Here is a 22,428-nt window from a genome sequence, read left to right as displayed (position 1 = left end):
TATATATATATGATATAATAAATAAACAATTTCTGTGATATCAATTATTATTAAGAAAATGAAATAAGCACGATATCATGAGATATCTAGTAATGCAAAAAAATGAATATGATTAGTTTGAAAGTACAATAAATCGTAAGATAAATGTTGAAAAATCAGACGGAATACTCACGATATACCGCGTTAATCGAAGATCATCACGTCAATCGTTGATGGTTGATGAAAGTGATGCGCGATCGTATATCCGCCGTAAGACATTCCGTGATTCGCGTGTCTCTACACGCTCAATTCTTTTTCGCACGCACACACGTAAGTACGGGGACATAATCGAGAGCGGAGGCCACACTGTCAGTGCCGGCAGATTCGACGAGTAGGCGCCACTCGCCGCCACTCGCTCGCTCGCTCGCGCGCGCAGGGAATGTTCTCGAAAATGCATCTGTTCCCGGAGGCTAGGGAGGCGATGATAGGAGAGGAAGAAAAAGAAAGCCGCGCGAAAACCAACGAGACGACACTCGCCGAGGCGAGAAAGAAAGGAAAGCTTGATTCTCACGATCGAGAGAAGGTTGCCGGCTGCCGCCTTGGCACTGACAGTGGCCCTCGCGCCTAGCAACACCGAACGCCAAACTGAAGGCAGCCGGGTACTCTCCCTCTTTCCTCCCGCCGTTCCCCTCTTCCGTCCTCACTCATCTGCGAATGGCCTCCATCATTCGCTCTCTCTCTCTCTCTCTCTCTCTCTCTCTCTTGCTCCCGCTTACTCACTGTCGCAAATTTCATCTCCTTGTCTCGTTTACCGCGTTCATTCGCCGAATACTCCGCCGTCCACTCTCGCCATCGCGTCATTACGAAATAGCCACGTGTCGCATTTCTCCGAATCGATAACCGCGATGCGTATTTTCGATTTGCGTGTGCACCGCGTTCCCTACGTACATACAAATCAATCGGTTAGTTTTTCTCAACAATTCACGGTGTATTACCTCGACACTGGTCAAGTCGACCTCGACCGCGGTACCGGATCCGCGCGCGCGAAGCTCGCAGCCGCAAACGCTGATTGGTTGAACGGTGACGCCGCGGCCGACGCGGCCAATCGCGATCTCGCGCATTTACCTACTCTCGTGCACGTCCGTCCACTGCTCACTTCATGTCGACACCGGCACTGCCATTATCTCACAGTCAATGTTGTGCAAAATACTCTATTTTCAGTATCTAGATACAGGTACAAGTACTCTGGAAAAAATATACCAAGGTACAGGTACTAGAAAAATAAAATACCTACGTATCATTCATTTCATTTTTAACATAAAATTTCAAAATAAATTGCATTTTGACAAAAAAAAAACGACATCTTTAATCTTAATTTGATGTCAAAATAATGACAGTTTACTTGTTAGATATGATTTATGCATTTCATGTATCTACAGATAATATTTACTTATTATACATACATTTTATTTGTACATACATAAATATTTTATGCAAATAAAATAAAATGAAGTAACACTTATAAAGCCATTAATCTGGAAATAGACACATCTCGAAATTAATGTTAATAGGCACATTCTGATCATTTCGAATATACATTTCGCACATATACAGGGTGTTTGGAAAATAATGATGGAAAATAATGATAAATCTTTCGCATAAGGACAGAATGGACTAAACTGAGAAGAAAAGTCCTCTACCATTTTATAATGTTCACAATAATTAACAAGATATTACTAAACTTATTAATTACTAAAAATTGCCAAATATTGATTTTGAATTTTTTTTTTATTTAAATATTATCAACTTTACAGAAAAACTGCAAGAGACAAAAATTACTTTCTTCTCATAGAACTCTAAGAAGTTTTTTAGAATTTTTTCAGAATTTTTTAATACCGTATTTTCTCGTGTTGGTAAAAATGAGAAAATGCAGTACTAAAAAGTTGATAAAAAATTCTGAAAAAATTCATACAGTTCTATGAGAAGAAAATAAACAATTTTCATCTTTTGCAGTTTTTCTGTAAAGTATTTGACAGTATTTGAGTTTATTGAAGATCAATTTTCGGCAATTTTTAGCAATTGATATCTTGTTAACTTTTATGGCGAAAAGCCATTTTATTTGTTATGGCGAAAAGTGCAAAATGGTAGAGGACTTTTCTTCTTAGTTTAATCCATTCTACCTCTATGCGAAAGATTTATCATTATTTTCCAAACACCCTGTATATGTTATAACTAGAATACATATGATTATAATTATTATAAGTAATAATTAATAAAAAATGAGACTACAAACACTAATTACACTAACGTAAGTGAATTTACATACTATTGCGTATCGGTGGACGTGTTCCGTCTTGGCTTGGGTGTTGCATTCCTAATTTTTGTCAAGTTGCCCAGCTTTTTCGTGATTATTTCCTTTTTTGATTTGTTACCTGCATTTTCGAACTAGTTTATAACCAGATCGCGGCCGGGCTGGCGAGAGCCAATAAAAGAAAAAGAAGATTAACGTAAATACGTGCGCTACGGTCTTTTAGACCGACTATTACAAATATATCAAATTTTATGTAGCTATAAGCGTGTTTACGTCATCTATTTTCGCATACTATATGAAAAAAACATTAACGTAAAGGTAAAAATATAACAGTGCCAATAAATTGAAAAATATAGATAGAAAATGGAAAAATACGACAAAATGACCGGTACGCGACTCCCGAGTTAATTAGTTTTATTCAAATAATCCATTTATTAACATTTACTCAACGCATCATTAAAGATTAATTCAATAAAATATTGCATTATATGAAATGCCCGAATAAATTAAACAAATTAAACAAATTAATAATATAAAATGCCTACGAACAGCCAACACAGTATCCGAGTGTGTAAATAAATTTATTAGAATGATAATACAAAAGAGAAATCAGAAACATTTCGACCTTAAGTTTTTAGGTCATTATTAATACAATTAAGTAATGATTTTTAATGTCAAGTCAAGTTGAAATAGACATCACGACCAAAATAACAAAACATATATAATACTCTGTAGGACTTGATGTAATAAATTGACTTAAAAATATCGGTGCTAATTCGAGATTGAACTTCTAAATATAATGTCAAAATACGATTGAAAATACTTGTAACAATTACAAAGTTGCCTTATTATTAGTGCAGGAAAATATCGTCTAAAACTAAAATGTATCTAAATATAAGTACCGGTATATACAAGAAATAGTAGCTAGATATAGGTATAAGTGCCAGAAAAAAAAGTACCTCGGTACTGTAGAACAACACTGTAAAACAACATAGAACAACACAATTACTGCTATTATTACTATTGTCATTGATATTACTATTCCTATTATTGTTAGCCGCTGTTGTTGAAGATTACAGTAAAATGAATTCGTATATATTCCACCTGATACGATCAGGATGCTATCCTGGAACCCTCTAATCTCCTTTGTTCTGATGCAACAGACCTTACTGGATTCTAAGCATATGAAAAACCACAATGCTATGAAAAATCTCAATCATTTTTCTATTCGCAGCCAGATGATCATACATTCGAAAAACGTCAGTCATGATCACGCGAAATTAATCATCGAATAAACACCAACTAACAGTAACAATTTTAATATAATATATGTACATATGTAACATTAATTTACTTAATATCGATGTTACAATTTGCTACTCAACCGTAACTGATGTGTTACATTGATTGCGTTACATTGATTAAAATTTTGATGAATGAGAAATTACAAAAATTATATATAATATAATGTTAATTGATATTTACCAATTAAATAGTTCGCAAGAATTGCCTCTGCAACAGAAGCGATAATTTAAAGTAATATCTATTTGGTCGTGCTAATATCAGTGCTCGTAAGTTGCAATTTAATCGTTAATAAAATATATAAATAAAATTTCATTCATATTCAAATTACATTGAAAAAAAATATAGTTGAATACTGCCAACTAAATATTTATTAAATATAAAGATATATTTATTTGATACAAGAAATGTTAATTTGATTTAACAATCTTTTTTTTTTATTGAACAAATATTTACTTACTGTAAGTAAATGTTTAGTTGGCAGTATTGAACTAAATATTTATTAAAATTAACTATATTTTTTTCTCAGTATATATACTGGCAATACAGAAATCCGTATTTTAGTCTTCGACGATTCACATAGTGAATGAGTCATCTGTTCAGATTTTTGAAGTACAGCAGATTTTACAGCGTAATCTCTTGGCATAATAACAATCATCATCCCGCACGATCTTAACCGCGTTATATTTTATCATACATAAACGTTCGGCCAATCTCCATACGGTTACCGCCTCGTTTCATACCGTTACTTCGATAACGGCATCAATTCGATTCACCATCGAATCTGATCTCGTTAAGATCGCACGCGCAAAGTTACATAAAAGCATAAGCGTCTAGATTAATAAGATGTATAGTATAAGCCTGACTAAACGATACAGCTCATGTTAATCATCAATTTGCTCATACAGCATCACACAACATTTGCATCAAGTTTTCGTTTCTATTTAAATTGACCTTTAATGTTGGAAAACTTCAACTCCTTTTCATTTAGTGAAAATGTCATGACATTAATATCTCTCAGTGGAAACAATATATTTTCTTTTACGATTTAACCTTTTGTAGTAAAAAAAAATAATTATGCTTGCTTAATTTGGAAATAATTTGGAAATAAACGGAAAGTTAATCTTCATTAATTCTCAATATGTACATACGATTGAATCATTTATGTCCTACGCAATTTTTTTTCTTTGAAAAATTATTACGAGCACGTGGCTATAAAATGATCTCTACACAGAAAAAAAAAAGATATTTGTGACCATACTCACGAATGGCGGCACAACTTCGTCGCGTGCTCTATTATATATTTCTCAAATAAATGAAATCTCTTATCGGAATAACTCGATAACCAGACAAAATTTTTGCAAAATCTTAGAGCTTTTTTCAAAACAAATTGGGTCCCAGGTAGGAGAGAGCATATCACACTTCTGTTAATTTCCGCTTACTTTACATTAGTTACGCATAATTACAATTAGCGACGGCAACAGAAGTGGGTCGTTATAGAAAATTGTCGAAGGACGAGAGAGCTAGGTCATAAGAATAACATAGAAAATAACAAAGAAAAATAGATAACAAGTATATCTTAGAGAAGCCGGTTTACAATTGACTTCTAAAACGGAAGAAAGACAGATGGATCGCATAACCAGAAATTTATATTTAGTTGGGATGATCCCTATATTTAGTTGTGAGCAATACAATAGTTACATCATCCCAGTTATCTTTATATAATAGATATGTGTATAGTTGATATAACTCGTAACTTTGATGTGCCAACTATACCAATGTAGTTACGCATGATCTGGTTATAATAAACAAAACTTGGTTAGAAGATCATTTACCATGGATAAGTTATCTGTCCATATAGTTGCGTCAGTTGTGATGCCATATTAACAAACATGTAATAAGATAAAAAGTTATATCGTCATATCAATTTCTCATCGTTTCGTTTCACAGTTTCGAAAGATTGCTTGGCAGCTTCGGCTCAAATGTTACATCCGTATATTTTTGCAAAGCCAGATTTAGCGATAAATGTGCCTCGCATTCTTATTTTGTTTGTGTATTACATAAGACTTTGGAAATTATATTTGAGACGAGATCCAACCGTATTGTCTGCTTTGTTAGAAGAGGCAGGAATTATTAAGTAAGAATAAGAAGTAATTTCGTTACGCTATGGATGAGAGCGTTGCAAGAATGCACTGAAATGCTCGAAACTGTCACATCTTATTGTATTTGAAGATATAATATGTCTCTAAAAATGAATCAATATATTATTACTAACTCCAGTTTTACACTTATAACTGATGATTACGTCAGTTATAAATGTAGCACTGAAATCTTCACATTTAAAGAATATAATAAAAAGATTATATTTGCTATAACTTAAAACTTATAGTTAAAAATTTAAAAACGATGTCAATCATATTAGTTTTATACTACATCAACATAATTTGTCTAAACCAATCAAATGATGCAGTTGCCATTAAAACATTCGTGATTGAATGTTCAAGAAACAGTCTGGTAACAACTATTATAGATACCGTCATTGAGTTCTATAAAGCTAGCAGGACCAAATCAGGAGAATCAAATCGAACCTATCGGAATTTTTAATACTCATTTTGTACTAAATTGTACTATTAATGATAATTTTGTATCGTGTTGCCATTTCGAAAAAAATCATAATGCTAGTTAATATTAAGCTAGCAGGACCAATTCAAAATAAAAGAAAAAAATAATATCAGAAATTAATAGGATTGAATTTGTACTATTTTGTACTGCCAAAAACAATTCTGTATTATATGTAATTTCCAAGGAAAATAGTAGCGCTGTTAATTTATTATAATGTTTAAGCTAGCAGGACCATAAAAAACAACACAAGGGCAAAAATTAACACACAACTGAATTTGTACTAATTTGTACCATTAAAAGTAAATTAATATTTTACATTTTCTCTTTAAAATGACTTTATTATATATATAGTATATATTTACAATCTATGGGGCATTCCACGTCAAAATGGGCACCTTTGAAACATCATTTTATTTTTTTTTTTAAATTTGCTAACGTATTCAGATAAAAATATGAGACGTGTTTCGCGAAAAAGATTTGGAAAAAAAAAAATTTTTTTTTGAATGAAATTATTGATGCTTGTAAGTTGCAAAAGTTCATCATATAAAAAACGTCACTCATACGAACATTGAAATTATTATATCATCGAAACCATTAGTCGTACAAAAAAAGGCAAAATTTTCCGGAATTAAAAGTCCGATTTTAATCTTGAATTGTTCTGATTATTTTTAATTTAGCATTTTCATATAAATAAATCATTTTCCATTTGTTTACAATTTTTATCAATATTTATTTCATCATTAACTCAGCAATTAAAAGATTTTGTAAAAATGTCATATTCCCATTTAAATTATGAAGCAATTCTGAAAATTTCAAATGGACTGTTTAGAAAAAAATTCGAGTTCCATTTGAAATTTTCAGGATTGCTTCATAATTGAAATATATTTTTACAAAATTTTTTAATTGGTGAGTCAATGATAAAAAATATTGATAAAAATTGTAAACAAATGGACAATGATTTATTTAGATGAAAATGCTAAATTAAAAATAACCATTCAGAGATTCCAATAAAATAAAGATCTTTAAAATCGGACTTTTAATCCCGGAAAATTTTGCATTTTTTTTTTGTACAATTAATAGTTTCGATGACATAATAATTTGAATGTTCGTATAAGTGACGTTTTTTATGTACTTTTGCAACTTACAAGCGTCAATAATTTCACAAAAAAAAAATATTTTTTTCTCTTTTTCGCGAAACACGTCTCTCATATCTGTATACATTAGCAAATTAAAAATAAAATAAAATAATGTTTCAAAGGTGCCCAGTTTGACGTGAATGCCTCATAGATTGAAGTATATACTAATAAAGTCATTTTAAGGAGAAAACATTTAAAATATTAATTTACTCTTTCAATGATATAAATTAATACAAATCAGTTGTGTTAAATTTGCCCTTGTGTTGTTTTTTATGATCCTGCCAGCTTAAATATTAAAGCAGCGCCACTGTTTTCTTGGAAATAATACATAATATAAAATTGTTTTTGATATAAAATAATACAAATTCAATCCTATTGATTTCTGATACTATTTTTCTTTTTTATTTTATATTGGTCCTGCCAGCTTAATATTAAGCTAGCAGCGCCATAATTTTTTTCCAAATGATACACGATATAAAATTATTATTAATGGTACAATTTAGTACAAAATGAGTGTAGAGATAAATCTGATTTGATCTGCTGATTTAGTCCTTCTACCCTAAAGTTCCGTCATTTCTGCAACGTAAGTCATTCAACCATTATATTATGGATTCAAGTTCAAACAACCACATAAATAATTGCTCCTCCTCCGTATTTTACCTACTATTTAATCTACTATTTAACCTAGTTGGAATCACCAAATTTCTGTGTAGATCAAACACACTGTTTTTTCTCCATATTCAGGGGAGTGGTTTTGGGAATTCAAATCTCCCCTCTCGAAATCTTTTATTAATTATTATTGGGATGATCCCGTATTAGCGCATTAGTGCATATCCCGATAACGCACATCGATCCATTTATATCGGTCAGTGCCTAGTAATTTTTCACTGCATTACTAAAAAGAATATTTCATTTTAAATTAGTCAATTAGTGATGTACTGTATCAAATCCCTCTTTTTCATTTTTAATTATAAAAACATACAACTTTACTTTTGATTTTGTGTAAGTTTTTTGCTGTCATAAAATATTTTTTTCTTCTCGTTATAAGACCATAATAATATAATTATATAATATAATATATAATTTTTAATTTTAACTTCCGTTAGTTTGAGCGCGACATATGCGATATATAATGAAAATTTTCGTAAAATTTTTAACTCGAAAAACAGAATATATGCTGTAATTGACATATTCAGTACTACAATTGCTCATTGAGTGCGCTCAGTAGCTCTTGCACCTGCTTAATCGATATTTTTATAATTATTTTTATAATTATTTTTATAATTATTTTATAATCATTTAATTTTGAAAAAGTATTATACGTGAGTCGTTTGATAAGTTTAATAAATTTCCATGAAATGGCGCTACAATCCATTTGATGACGCGACATCTCGAAAGATCTACCCTTCGAGTCTCTTCAGGCCAAATTTCAGCCAGAAAGGACGCATAGTTCACGTTTGGTAGTCATTTGAAGTAGACTGTCTCAAAGTCTGCAAAATACTCATTGACGGCGACAATGACTTCCTCATTTGACGAGAATTTCTTCCCACCGAGCCAAGTTTTTAAGTTTGGGAACAGAAAGAAGTCACACGGGGCCAAATCCGGAGAATAAGGTGGATGAGGAATCAATTCATAGCCCAATTTCGTAGTTTTGTCATTGCAACAGTCGACTTGTGGGACGGCGCGTTGTCTTGATGGAAGAGCACTTTTTTGTGCGCCAATCTCGCTTCAAATGACTGCCAAACGTGAATTATGCGTCCTTTCTGGCTGAAATTTGGCCTGAAGGGGTTCGAAGAGTGGATCTTTCGAGATGTCGCGTCATCAAATGGATTGTAGCTCCATTTCATGGAAATTTACCAAACTTATCAAACGACAAACCACGTAGAATAAGAGAGAGAGAACTTTACGTTTAGTATTCTTGTTCTGCTTAAATAGAATGTTTTTATGTAAGAGTTATGTAATGTTTGTATTAATAATAACAATAACAATATTGAAGAATTAAATTATCCATACTTTCTTTAAAAAGTTACATGATATATAAAACGTAACATTTTCCTTTTCAAAATGAGATACGAGGAGATATTAAAAGTTGTAAAAGTATCCAAATGAAATTTATTAACGATAAAAATTGTTATAAATGTTACAACAATGAAATGAATGGTGCAGTGACATTCTTTGCAATGCAATCGCAAAATCCTTTTTTTTGTTCTCATTCCATACTGGGGCTGATACATCTGAGAAACATCCCTGGGTTGATAGAAAACTCCCTCCCCCCCCTTCCTCGAGAAAAACATGGTTTTCTCCGTGTATTTTTTTCTTTTAAATACACAACTATACAAATACTTTCCAAAGATATTATATAACACTTTTAAAAATGTATACGTACAAATCATCTAATATTTTATTATATAAAAATATTATAATAAAAATTAACTTCATGCGAACGATCCGTCGTATGTAGTTAAGAACTAGAAAATGATCTGTATACCAAGAATTAATGTCAAAGATTTTATTTTTAGAGTTTATAGAAAGCTCGCTAAGAAAAACATTAAATTTTTTTAACAATATTTGCATTTGGAATATCGTGTATATTTTAATGAATATTCGAAGAAAAAATAGTCGAAACGTTTTCGATTGCATAACAATGTCTCACAATCAGGTGTAGGCAGATAAGAAAAAATGGGAGAATTCTTGAGACACACGTTTAATCTTGCTAATAATAAACGACACTGAATTAATCGTCAAACAAACGAAAAGGAACAGAGCCTTCGTGCTTGTTCCCTTTCCTCGTTTTTCCATGACCCACTTGCGTCGTCGTCGGGACAAGGAGAAAAGGAGCCGGGAATGAAGGAACGGGCACCGAACGAAATGAATGTGCACATTTATTCTCTTCGATATTTAAAGGAAGGAAAAGAAAAAAATCACCGATCTCCTTAATTTTTATCTAGATAATATGCGGACGACACAAGCAGATGTATCGATGTTAAAAAATAGTTGCATATTTTGTTCATGAAATTTCATGAAATCAATCTTTTTTAGAAAATATATAGATAATAATTAAGTTTGACACGTACATCATTAGGAAGCGTGCGCACTATAATGGCGCGTAAAAAAAAAGATGCTGTAAATGACGTGATGACAAATTTTGAGAATGTCGAGATATCGAAGTATTCCAACGCAAATGTGAACAAAATAAACAGGTATATCTTAAAATCCATTTTCTAAAAAGTATTTTGTTAAATTTGATTTTTACGACAAAAGCAAAAACACGAAGTAATTATACATCAGTCAAAGTGCTATTATTGCATTTATGAAAAAGATAATGCAGTCGGAATTATAATTACACAAATAATGTTGAGAATAACGCTTCATTAAATGTGTATTGATTTCACGAATTCTCTTGTGTTTTACATGTTACGAGAAACCATCGTGGAATAGATTTAGCCAGTAATTATTTAACAGCACTTACATTTAATTGGATCGTTAAAGAAACTATTAACGCGCGATCAAATCCTCGTTCCAATGTGGCACGTCACGACTTTGAAATGAATCCTCGAAATGAATTTCAAGATGCGTCTATTTTCGCATATGCTTCAATATCTTGTCTCGGTATATTCAAAATTTGTCACGTCCATTTTCAGCATTAATCATTTGAGTACTACACGCCATTATAGTATGTACATTTCTTTTAGGGCCGGTTGTTCCATCTTCGAATAAATTATGTAATTTACTGGATAAACAAAAGAGTAAAAGAATAAGAACATAAGAGAGCAAGAGAGTAAGACAGTGAACTGAAGATTAGTGAACAACCCGGCCTTAAAGTATCAAGATAGTGATAGATCTACTTAATCATATAATCTACGTATTTTTCAATAGCTAATTGAGTGACTAAAAAGATTAATATTTCCTTACGGATATAGAAAATTTTAATTGTTATTACGCAATTGCTTTAGCAGCAACTATAAACGTAAAAATACAAGATACAACATATAACGGTGAAACGTCTGATACATCCGTGTTATACTTTTATAATATTAATATTGCAATATAATACTTGAAAAACTTTATTAGTGTACTACACTACTAAACTACTATACTACTAAAAGAATTACTTATATTACTAAACCATATAATACTAAAAGAATAAATAGGCACAAAGTTGCAAATTTTACAAGTACCAAAAATTTTCAAAATTAAAACTGTAATCTTTGCCGTTCGCAGAATACAATTGCTCATCGCATTGTACGTGCACATGATGAATTTCTGAATCTAAAAATAGCATTGAAGAACATACACCAAGATCACATGTTTCTTAGAGAGAACGAGGAAATTACTATCGCCCGCGTCGGCGATTTGCTTGAGTTTCCTCAATTAATAAATTATTCTAACTATCTCGACGATTGAAATAGAAAAGATAATTTTTCTCTCAACTCAAAAATCAATTTTTATTTATTTATTTAACAAATTTTATGATATTTGTCATTTACATTTAAAGGAATAATAATTTAATTGTATTTACTTGTCTTAATTTGTAACTGCTTTATATATACATTTATAATTTTATAATTTAAACTAAATCTACAAAAGTCTATTCTACATTTTTAATGTTACCATCGCGATTAATAAATTTAATTTTGTTCTTCGGCCTCTGTATCTACTAATCGATAGAGAATGCAAAAATCTCTAATGCAAAAATCCCGTTTCCATTAATATAGATTAACTTTCTCTGTTCAACTTATTCTTCATCTTTTTTAATTCTTAGAATTAGAAAATGATGAAAACTGAGACTAAAATTAAACTACATTGGTAAGAAATGAGTTTTTGCTATAATGATCACTTTGTTCGATTCACAAACAGACGAGTGGAAAAGGCGTGCGGCAAAGCCAAGACCTGATTACTTGATCCACGTGGACTTCTTCTCAAGGCAATAAAATTTAAAAATCAATTTGAAAATCAGTACATAATTTGTATCTCCCGATTACTGAACATACGTCAATCTTAGTACTGCGATCTTAAGATGCCGATTATAAATGAAATTCTTTATCCTAATCTGTTTACGAAATAATTATTTTAAAATAATAACATTAACCTGCGAATTTACATTTTTGGATCTGAACAAATTTTATCGTTTCCTACAGTTTTTTGAATGCTTAAATCCATTAAAAAAATTTTGTTATCTCTTTGACGCCATTTTTCTCAAAATTGTGACATAATAGCCAAATTTGGAAAACGGATTCATGTTCAGCACAGACATAAATATATTAAAAATAGTTAAAAATCATTAAAACAACTTTTTCACAGGCTAATGTAATTGAATATTATTGCCATTTGAAAATCATGCGAAACTGTTATTTTTATATATCTAAATATGTAGTTGCTTATTTGTGCCAATATTAAAACAATATTCTTCATAAAGATTATGTGTTTCGCGAATTTCCTCCATATCTAGATCCATTCTTGGAATGTCAACGTTTCGTGAACCTTGCAGTCCACTTCATCAGGGCGAGGAGCAGCCTGATACTGTTGGCATACTGAAACGTTGGCATTTCAAGAATGGATTTGGACACGGAGGAAAATTGCGAAACGCATAATCTTTATATAAAGCACCCGTGAAAGTCTCAAGAATATTAAACAATATTCTTTTTTATACAAACACAAAGCGGTATCTTAAATTATAGATTTCCTTTATTTTATTTATTCTATTTATATGTATATGAAGATCATTTTACGTTTCTATGATCGCAAAACGGAATTATGCGCGCATCCTCGCATCGGCCAAGCGAAGGAAGTTGGCGAGATGAAGAAATAAATACGGCTCTTCCATCAGTCGGCGGATGGACGAGTCCAAGTTGACACGCATACGAACGTAAAAGGGGAAAGAAAAACGAAACCAGAAAAGAAGAAGACGAAAAACGCTCGTTCTCGCTTTACGACTTGATCCGAAAGCGAAGCTGAAAACGAGCACAAAAACGAGAAAGAGGCGTCGGAAAGAAGAGAGCGAGCGAGAAAAAGAGATGAAGTATTATTCAGGCGCTCCCTTCTGAGATGACATACCCCCGCGACCTTAGAACTGAGGCTGACCTTGACCGTGTCAACCCCCACCAGCACAACTCACGCGTCCCGGCTGCTTTATAGCTCTCCGCGCAACCGTTTCACCATCCTCACTGCCTCCTTTCTCGCCCCCCTCCCCCTCTCTCTCTCCTCAGCTCAGCAACGCAGTCGCGTCATATTACGTGAGTGCCGTGTTGCTCGGAGCTGCTGCTGCTGCTGCTGCTGCTGCTGCTGCGGGCATCCTCGCTGCATCGACCGGTCGTAAGCGAGCACCCGGTTCCATCCCTCACAAAAGAGAGAGGAAGGAGGAGGAAGATAGAGAGAGGAAGAGAGGAGAAATTCCCCCTCACTCTCGACATTCTCGTTTTGCAACGCTCGCTCGTCAGCCAGCGATGGGCACTACCCAATTATCGACTCGGAATTCACAATCGCACACCGAAGAGGAGCGCTCGTTGGTCGATATATACGTCGTGTATGGTAATAGCGCGTTTTATCGAACGCTAGATGAAAGATGACACGACGAGAGAAAAAGATAGGCAAAGAGGGTGATGGGAGGAAGAGCATTCTAGGCTACACGAATGGACCTGTCGCTGACAATCTAGGTTATCTAAATCGGAGATTGCAATCACCGATTTTGTATTGTAGTTCTGTTTATAATATACATTGAACATGAGAACAGATTTACGATTATAATTATATGTACGCGATATATTTTTGCATAAAGAAATAATCATCAGGTTAAATTACGAGCACAATTAGAATTTCAAAGGAAAATTAATCAACGTTATTAATCATGTGACTGAATTGTTCAAATATAATTGATTAATTCTTTCTCTGTCTGAGATCTCGGAGCGATTTCTAGCAGAGACTACGTTTGCACAAATACTCTTAATCGAGTTTAATAACATCAGTTAAAAACTGGCCAATCACAGTCATTTCATTATTCAGAGGAATAGCTATAATTGGCTAGTTTTATAACTAGCGGATGTTATTAAATCCGATTAAGGGTGTTCGTAGTTAAAGACACAAGACTTGATTAAATGTCATGGATCAAGAAAATGTGTTTTTAATTCTTCTCAATTATTTATAGAATTGTAGGAGAAAAAATAATGAATATATATTAAGGATAAAAACACATCAATAAAAATTATCACTTATTTTTATATTTTTATTCATATCACTTGTCAAATTGTTCAAAGACTAAAATATCTATTTCAAAACAATTAATCTATCGAGTATTCTAATCGCAACCAGACTGAATCAGACGATTTTCTGTCAATGAATACCAATCTGCCAAAGATTACGTCAGTTAGAAAAAAAATTAATACATCGATCATTTTTGAGCGGCAAAGTTAACAGGGCACATACCGCGAAGATCCAATATATTCCGGCAGAGAATTCGGTCATGGTCGCCTCCTCCGATCTACGTCACTTTACAAATTCCCCCCCCTCTCTCTCTCTCTCTCGTGGTCCATAAGCGAACAGCAAAAACGTAGAGTGAAAAGGCCGCGGTTATCAGGGCCGCGATGTCCTCCAAGACAAATACATGAAGATACCGATATCTATCATAAACGCGAATTTAAAAATGTCTTCCGGGATGAAGAAAGAAAGCGCGAGTGCAAGTATTTTTTTTTACAATAAAAAATAATAGTAGTATCGGGTATTTTAATGGAAACCAAAATTTTCGAAAGAAAGATCATTTTAAGAAATATAACTGAAAATCTTGTTCAACAAAGTCAAAATCTCTCTCGGGAATTAGCTTAGTTTCAATCTCTATTTGTAATTACAAGAAAATTGATAAGTTTTAAAAAACAATTTTCGATTTTGTATTCACAGTCCGTTCTTAATTTAATTTTAATAAGCGTTTTTCATTGACAAAACCAGTGCGCACTTTAAAGCCATTGTACATAAATCGACATAAGGTACGTTTAATAAAAATATAACACAAAAAAATGAATTCTGATTCACGTATAAAAAATGAATTCTGATTCACGTATATTTTTATTATTGAATGCTATTTACTTTCATTTAAGTATAAATGTTCACTGGCATCAATAATTAATAATAAAAGATTTATGCAAAGTATACCTTATTCTTAAAATTGTTTGTATTCTTGTTTTTAAAATCGCATATTTACAAACTATTTATTCTTGGATTAAGAATTATAAATTTGAAAATTCGGCGGCAACAGTGTATATAAGGACCCCTCAGTAATATCAAGATGTCGGAAATGCATGGATGTAATGAATAACGATTGACAGTGGTTTTGTGAACTGCAACATACCTCTAAATGTTCAATCTTTGAGAGCGGATGAAATATTCAGTTCATCCTAATGTTTCTGTCATGTTATATTGCAAATAGGGATGCGCGAACAATCGGCCGACTTTGTCACTGCGACGTGACGAAGAGGCACCTATACGCGGACGGATTCGCGGATCTGCTACCCAAAGTTAAATGGATGAGATGAGCAATGAATCCATCGCGGTGGATCCGCCTGTATATGCAGCCAGCGTTCTCTACGAGAAACACCAGAATTGTGAGGTTGACTATCTGTTTGCATTCTTATTTGCAATACGGCTAACGGAGACTAGAACGATCTCAGCATTTCACTTGCCTTTGAACTGTATTAGTAGAATATAATTTGTTAATTCAGTTTGATTCAGTTTTTCCTTGGGAGCTTATATTCAATGCACATTAAGAGGCATGCTCTATAAATGTGACACTTCATTTACAAATTACCACTTATTGCACTTATTGCAGTATTGGTTTTCTATCATCTTGATGTTACTAAAAAGCATACTGGGAATTTGAAATAAGTTGACAAAAGTTATCATTGAAGAAAAAATAATGCTAATATAAAAATATTTAATGTTGAACGAGTGCAACTTTATTCTTTTATTGAAATAAAATTTGTTTTGAATTAAGAATAAAATTTATTTTATTTTACGAATACTTTATTGTTAATTGGAAGTTGTTTATTCTTAACGCTATTCTAAGCATAAAATATTCTTGCATTTATGCATTCATTATGATTAAAGCATTTATGCATTTCTTCAAGAATTCATATTTTTGTATGTAGAAATGAATTAAAAACTGCGAAATCCTCAATACATTTTTCGTGCTTTTGATAAAATATACATTGGGCATTTTATCAGTTGAAATATCCTATTTTTACATTCAGATTAGAGTAATGTATAACAGCTTTAAGTGCGCACCAGTTTTGCCAATGAAAAACACTATAAGACTCGAGTATAGTTTTGACTTTTTAACTCTTTTTTTTCTCTACACTGAAAGAAAAATGTACTAAATTTTAATAAATAATTGTTTGAATAATATTAATACAACATTTATTTACGGAAAATAAATATTTGATAAATAAAATATAATAATAGGTAAATTAAATTAATAGTTCTTGTACCAAATAAATATATGTTTACCAAATTAAAGACAAGAATAAAGAGAGTAAGAGTCAGTGCGGTACTTTGTGCGCAAGTATAATAATGGATATGTTTAAAAGTCCATTTTTAATATAAAAGTGTCAATATCCGTATAATATCCGTATTGCATTTCGACTTACTTCAAGTCATTCTCAACGGAATTGAATATAATAATACTATCTTATGCATTATGTAGTACACCATGATGCCAATCATCCAACATATTAATTCTTTAGACTCATCCCAATTTACTGGCCAGAAAGAAACAAGTAATTCTTATGAAGTGAAGTTATAATAAGATTGAGAATGTCAAAAATATATATAAAATTATTTTTTTTAAAAGAGGAGATTGTTACTCACCGAATTGATGCAACTTACACATACACATAATAGTTAACCAATTGAATATAATACTTATTTGAGTAATTAAATAAAATAATAATTGTGATCCAAATAAATTTTTTCGTCAAGTGAATAGATGTAACAATCAAAATGTAACAGTTATTTATTCTTCGGTTACGCAGAGACAAATAATAACCTATGTCACCGCCGATACAAGTACCGATCCGAAACAGACAAAAGTATAGTTGTAAACATTAATTTTTTAATTGTATTAAAAACTGACGGGTAGATATGATCTAAAAATCTCGTATCTATTTGAAGATTTAAACTCCTTTTTTGTATCTTTAGTAGCATTTCAAACGTTAATCTTTTGTTGTAATTCTTTTCTATATCCAAAATTTACACCCCGTCCCAATTGAATTCATGATTAAATTATAACTTATAGTCTGTAATGACCGAATGAAAAGATATCTTACTTCTAATGGAATTTCGATGTTCAGAAATGCGTGTGTAATTTTTGGCCCGTTTGTCTTATATAAGAAATCTCGCAGTTCTTTGCAGGCAATCTTATAGACCACGTTTCTCTGTGAACTGGTTGGTAATGGATCTTTACCTTGATTAAACTACGAAATTTATTGATACTGTAAAATGCAATTTTGGATACCGTATTATTTATAATCCTTTTAAATTCATCTAAAATATTGTTAACATAGGGGATTGTAAATCATATAATTTTTTTGTAAGATGCCAAATTCTTTTTAATCATGTTACCATTTTTTATAAGATATTTTATTTTCTAAGACGTCGTATTAAAAATAAAAATCCACACACGCAGAGGATAATCATTATTTAATAAAATACTAATAAATTAAAAATTTTTTTTATAAAATTTCGGATCAGAACAGAAAAACACCTTATCAACCATGCCTATGATCACGCCTTTTTTCTGTGAAAGAGGATGTCTGGATAAAAAATTTAGGTACTTAAAGAAGTCGGTTTTTGATCCCAGTAAAATATTAATTTTTTGTACTGAATTAAAATAATTGTCAAAAAAATTAATTTTGTTACCCGCCTTACCTCAATTGTAAACTGTAATCTTAGACAGAATTAAATATTTTTTTTTAAATTATCGATTTGTGTAACAGGAATCGCTGCCACAATATCATCAACGAACTATAAAAAAACTTAATCGGAAAATCAATGTTATCAAGTATACTTTCTTGGAAGTTAACCATTACTATATCAGCGATGACAGGCGACAATGAGGAGTAAGTGTCCCAAAGTTCTGCTTGTAAATTTGATCATCAAATACAAAAAAAGTAGAGAAAAACTAAACTGCTAATAAAAATCCATAATTTAGGAACATTGCAATATTTGAAGATATAATTCCATTTTCTCGATATTCTTGATGTCCAAGTTCAGTGGAATATTAGTAAAAAGCGAAATCACATGCAAAGAAATTAAACAATAATAGTGCTGTCTAATACCAATGTGAACCTGACGCTCAACTTTATCAAAAATAAAAATTAATACCGTAAGCCGTTTGTACTTCGTTTTTATTTGTTTGTACCAATCATTATTTTGTTTGTACCTCAAACAATTAAACAAAAAATGAAAAATAAAAAATGACCAGCGCGCAACTTTAAGATTTTTTAATTTCATTTATGTCATTCGAAAGAGAATCGTTTGTACTCGTTTGTACTTCTCCTACTTTGGTTTGTATCTTAAAGGGTTCGGAGATACAGCGATTTCAAAATTTCGGAAATGCGCCAAAAGGGCAAGTCAGCCATCTTTAAAGATAAAATGGGATCAACAACTTTCAAAAGAGAATCATTTGTATCCATTTGTATCTCTCCTACTTTTGTTTGTACCTAAAAAGGTTCGAAAATACAACGCGTTTCAGTTTTGTGCGATCCTTATATAGCGTATATACGGCAAAAGGAGAGATGCCATTTTTTATTTTTCATTTTTTGTTTAATTGTTTAAGGTACAAACGAAATAATGATCGGTACAAACAAGTACAAACGACCTACGGTATTAATTTTTATTTTTGATAAAATTGAGCGCCAGGTTCATATCTGTCTAACTATCGATAGACTATCGACTATTAGTCAATAAAAGTTTTTACCATTGAACGTCATCGATTATTTTTCCAACCATCGATAATATTTTCGAACACTGTTTTGATTATTTTTTCAGTCTATGCGAAGGCTACGTCTGTATCTTCAGATCGTGTCTTCTCAGATGCAGGGCAAGTTATGTCAAATAATCGATGTTCGTTAAAACTAAAAAATTATTTTTCATAAAACGTTTACTTCTCATAAAACAAATGGTCTAAATATCAAATTATAACGGTATTATTAATATTGGTTGAAATATAACGGTATAATTAATTAATATCTAAAAAAAGAATATTATTTTGTTGTTATACATTAGGATAAAGTTTATGTTTTTGTAATAAAATTAAGTAATAGTTAAAATTCATGTAATACATATTTCAAATAAAAATAAATTCATAAATGAAAATGTAAAATGTGATACATGCATGTGATAAATAAACTTAAAAAATTAATATATTTCTTTTATTTACATCCCTTTTGTTAATTTCCTTTTAAAGCAATATCAATATTTATCTTGGGCGTCAACAAAATTAGGAATGTCAACAGAATTATTTAATAACTTTCGTTATTAATTTTATTGTTTTATTTAATAAAATAATTTTCTATTTAGGGCACAAATGGCACAAAAAAAAACTTAAGCAGTGAAACGTAAGCAGTAAGCGAATTGATCAATCACAATAGAATCGTAAGGCCATAACGTAAGCAGTAGCCAATCTAAAGCCCATTCTACAATGAACAGTAGCAGCAGTGGAATGAAGCAGCAGTTGAATGTCAGAAAAATAATCAACTATAATTGGTCGATTTCTACGCCTAAATCCTCCTTAATCAACTACTGTTACTGCCTATTAGACCATGCATAATATATCGATTTCCTTACTGCTTAAATTCCTTACTGTCTTAAGTTTTTTGTGTGCCATAGCCTTTAATTCAAATAATTTAATTAATAATTAAAAAATTAATTTAAAATCGAATTCTAGTATATTATATATTTTGAAATATCTAACAATAACACAAATTCTTTTCAGCCGGCTTCAAATTTCATGCGCTTTTAAAATAATCGATAGTTCTTGATCGATTGGTTTTTGTGATTATCGAAAAACGATCGATAATAAAAACTATCGATAGTTGACTTGCAATAGTCATTCTCAATGTGTGTATTTTACATTTAGTATATATTTACATTTAATAAATATTCAATTGGCACTATATTCGAAATAAATATTTATTAAAATTTAGTATATTTTTCTCTCAGTGTACATCTATCTACATTCGAATAACCCGCCATTGATACGCTCGTGCCGGTTCACATTGATTCATATCATATGTGCCGATCAACGAGCGGAATCAGTGTCACTGGTGTGCACGAGATTGTCCTTTTTCTCGATCGACGTTGTAGCCATCGGCTCACATCAGTCGTACTGCAGTAAATAAAACGGATAAAATTTATTTAAGGATTTCGAGACGAGATCGAAAGCTCTCAGCTGTTACTTACACCATGTGCTCATGATGATGCCGGCGCTATCGGCAAGATCGAGCAACTCGTCAAACGCTATTATTCTGGCAATGAAAATAGCGGGCGCATCGCCACGGCAAGTCGAAACGCGAACGCGCTGAAATGTAAACTCTGATATGAACTCACCCCTGTCGAATTTCTTGCCCTCCGGATCAATGTCCTTCACGTTGAAAATATCTTCGAACAACACACCCGCCATGTTCAGTTGCTGACATACGACTACACTGCGCTCTGTCGACGGACGACGTCAAGTAGATAAAATGTTGCCAGGTGCGTACAAATATCTAACTTCGCGAGACCTTATAATTTATTTCGATTCTGAAATACAAAGTCTACGAGTTAATTTTTGGCCGTTAAACAATTTGATAAATTGAAATTTTGTTTAAATATGTTTATAAAGTAAAAAGTTTCGTAAAAATTCTTTAAAAATTTTTTTTTTCATAAAAATTTCATTCTTTAAAGTTTTAACGGACTTTAAATTTAATACAGCTTTAATATTTGCTTTGTAGTCATAATACGTCTGCGATAATACGTCTGTTTCCATGAATCATACACGTCTCTCATGCATTACTCATCTTCATCAAAGACCTTTTGCGACGGATAAATAGCGCTAATGACATAAATTGTTTTAAAAATAGAAACTTTAATTAAAAATAACTGACAGCATCTTCTTTCATATAAAACATGCGATAATAAATAGAAAGAATTGAAGGAAATGCTTGATTTAAAAAATTATTGTAAACACACATAAATAAACATCTGCAATTTCTATCAATACCAATAAAACAATTCCTTATCTAAAAAAATGAGAAATTTTATTTTATGAAATGATAAAATGTAATAGTTGCAGATGTCTCGATCTTATGCCTTATCGATGAACCTTATTTAATTAATAATAGAATTCGCTCATTTCAAAGATGAGATATGCTGCGCATATGATAGAAGAAATATTTCTTTCACTATAGTACTGCGAAAAAAAATAAGTGATAATTTTATCTTTATTTACGTCTGTAACGTGCATGTCGATGTCGATCTCGGTTATCCAGAGTTTTGGAAACGGAAAAACGTACGCACGGATAACCTTGCGAAGCTTCGTCGAGGCCATCGTTTACGCGAGGAAACGGTTTCAAAGCCGAAGATCAATGCAATTAGAAATTAACGACGTTTACTAGATTATCTAGACGGCCTTGATGCTCGTGAGCGTGCCGATAGAGAGAGCCACTAAATGGATTATCAGTTTTTACGCAGCATCGCTGTGCGGATTACATTTTTACGAGTGTCGGGAAAATCGTATCGTGCGTCAATACAATAACACACTGACGCAGTGCATAAAGCAAAATTAAGGATTTCATATCTTAGTATCTTAGGCAATACGGAATAAATTTTATTTTATCATTTATTAAATAAAAACAAATTCCTCTAACTTTTTAAAATATCACCAAATTATTTAAATTTAATATTTAACATTTAATTTTTAATTAATACACTTCTTTTAATTAAAATAGGATATCTAATTCTAATTTTTACTATTAATTTCTCTATTTCTCATTTTCAAATATTCTTTAATTATATCTAAATTTTGTATATATTTAACCATATAAAAAAATTTATTAA

General features: G+C 31.6%; 1 protein-coding gene across 1 annotated transcript in view; it reads right to left on the bottom strand.

Annotated features, from left to right (window-relative positions):
- Window positions 1-21,952, bottom strand: part of LOC108694742 (DNA-directed RNA polymerases I, II, and III subunit RPABC3) — a 70,759-nt gene extending 48,807 nt beyond the window's left edge. Inside the window, exons 1-2 of the mRNA XM_018204394.1 lie at window positions 21,821-21,952; window positions 20,941-21,132 (exon numbers count right to left, since the gene is read on the bottom strand). Of these exons, the coding sequence (XP_018059883.1) occupies window positions 20,941-21,013 (73 nt within the window). The 5' untranslated portion in view covers window positions 21,014-21,132; window positions 21,821-21,952. The remainder of the gene's footprint in view (window positions 1-20,940; window positions 21,133-21,820) is intronic.
- Between the last annotated feature and the right edge of the window lie 476 nt (window positions 21,953-22,428).

Source organism: Atta colombica, unplaced genomic scaffold (genome assembly GCF_001594045.1).
Source record: "Atta colombica isolate Treedump-2 unplaced genomic scaffold, Acol1.0 scaffold1, whole genome shotgun sequence".
NCBI classification, from domain to species: Eukaryota; Metazoa; Arthropoda; class Insecta; order Hymenoptera; family Formicidae; genus Atta; species Atta colombica.
The sequence above is the reverse complement of the archived record's forward strand: the minus strand, read 5'-3'. Positions and strand labels throughout refer to the sequence as shown.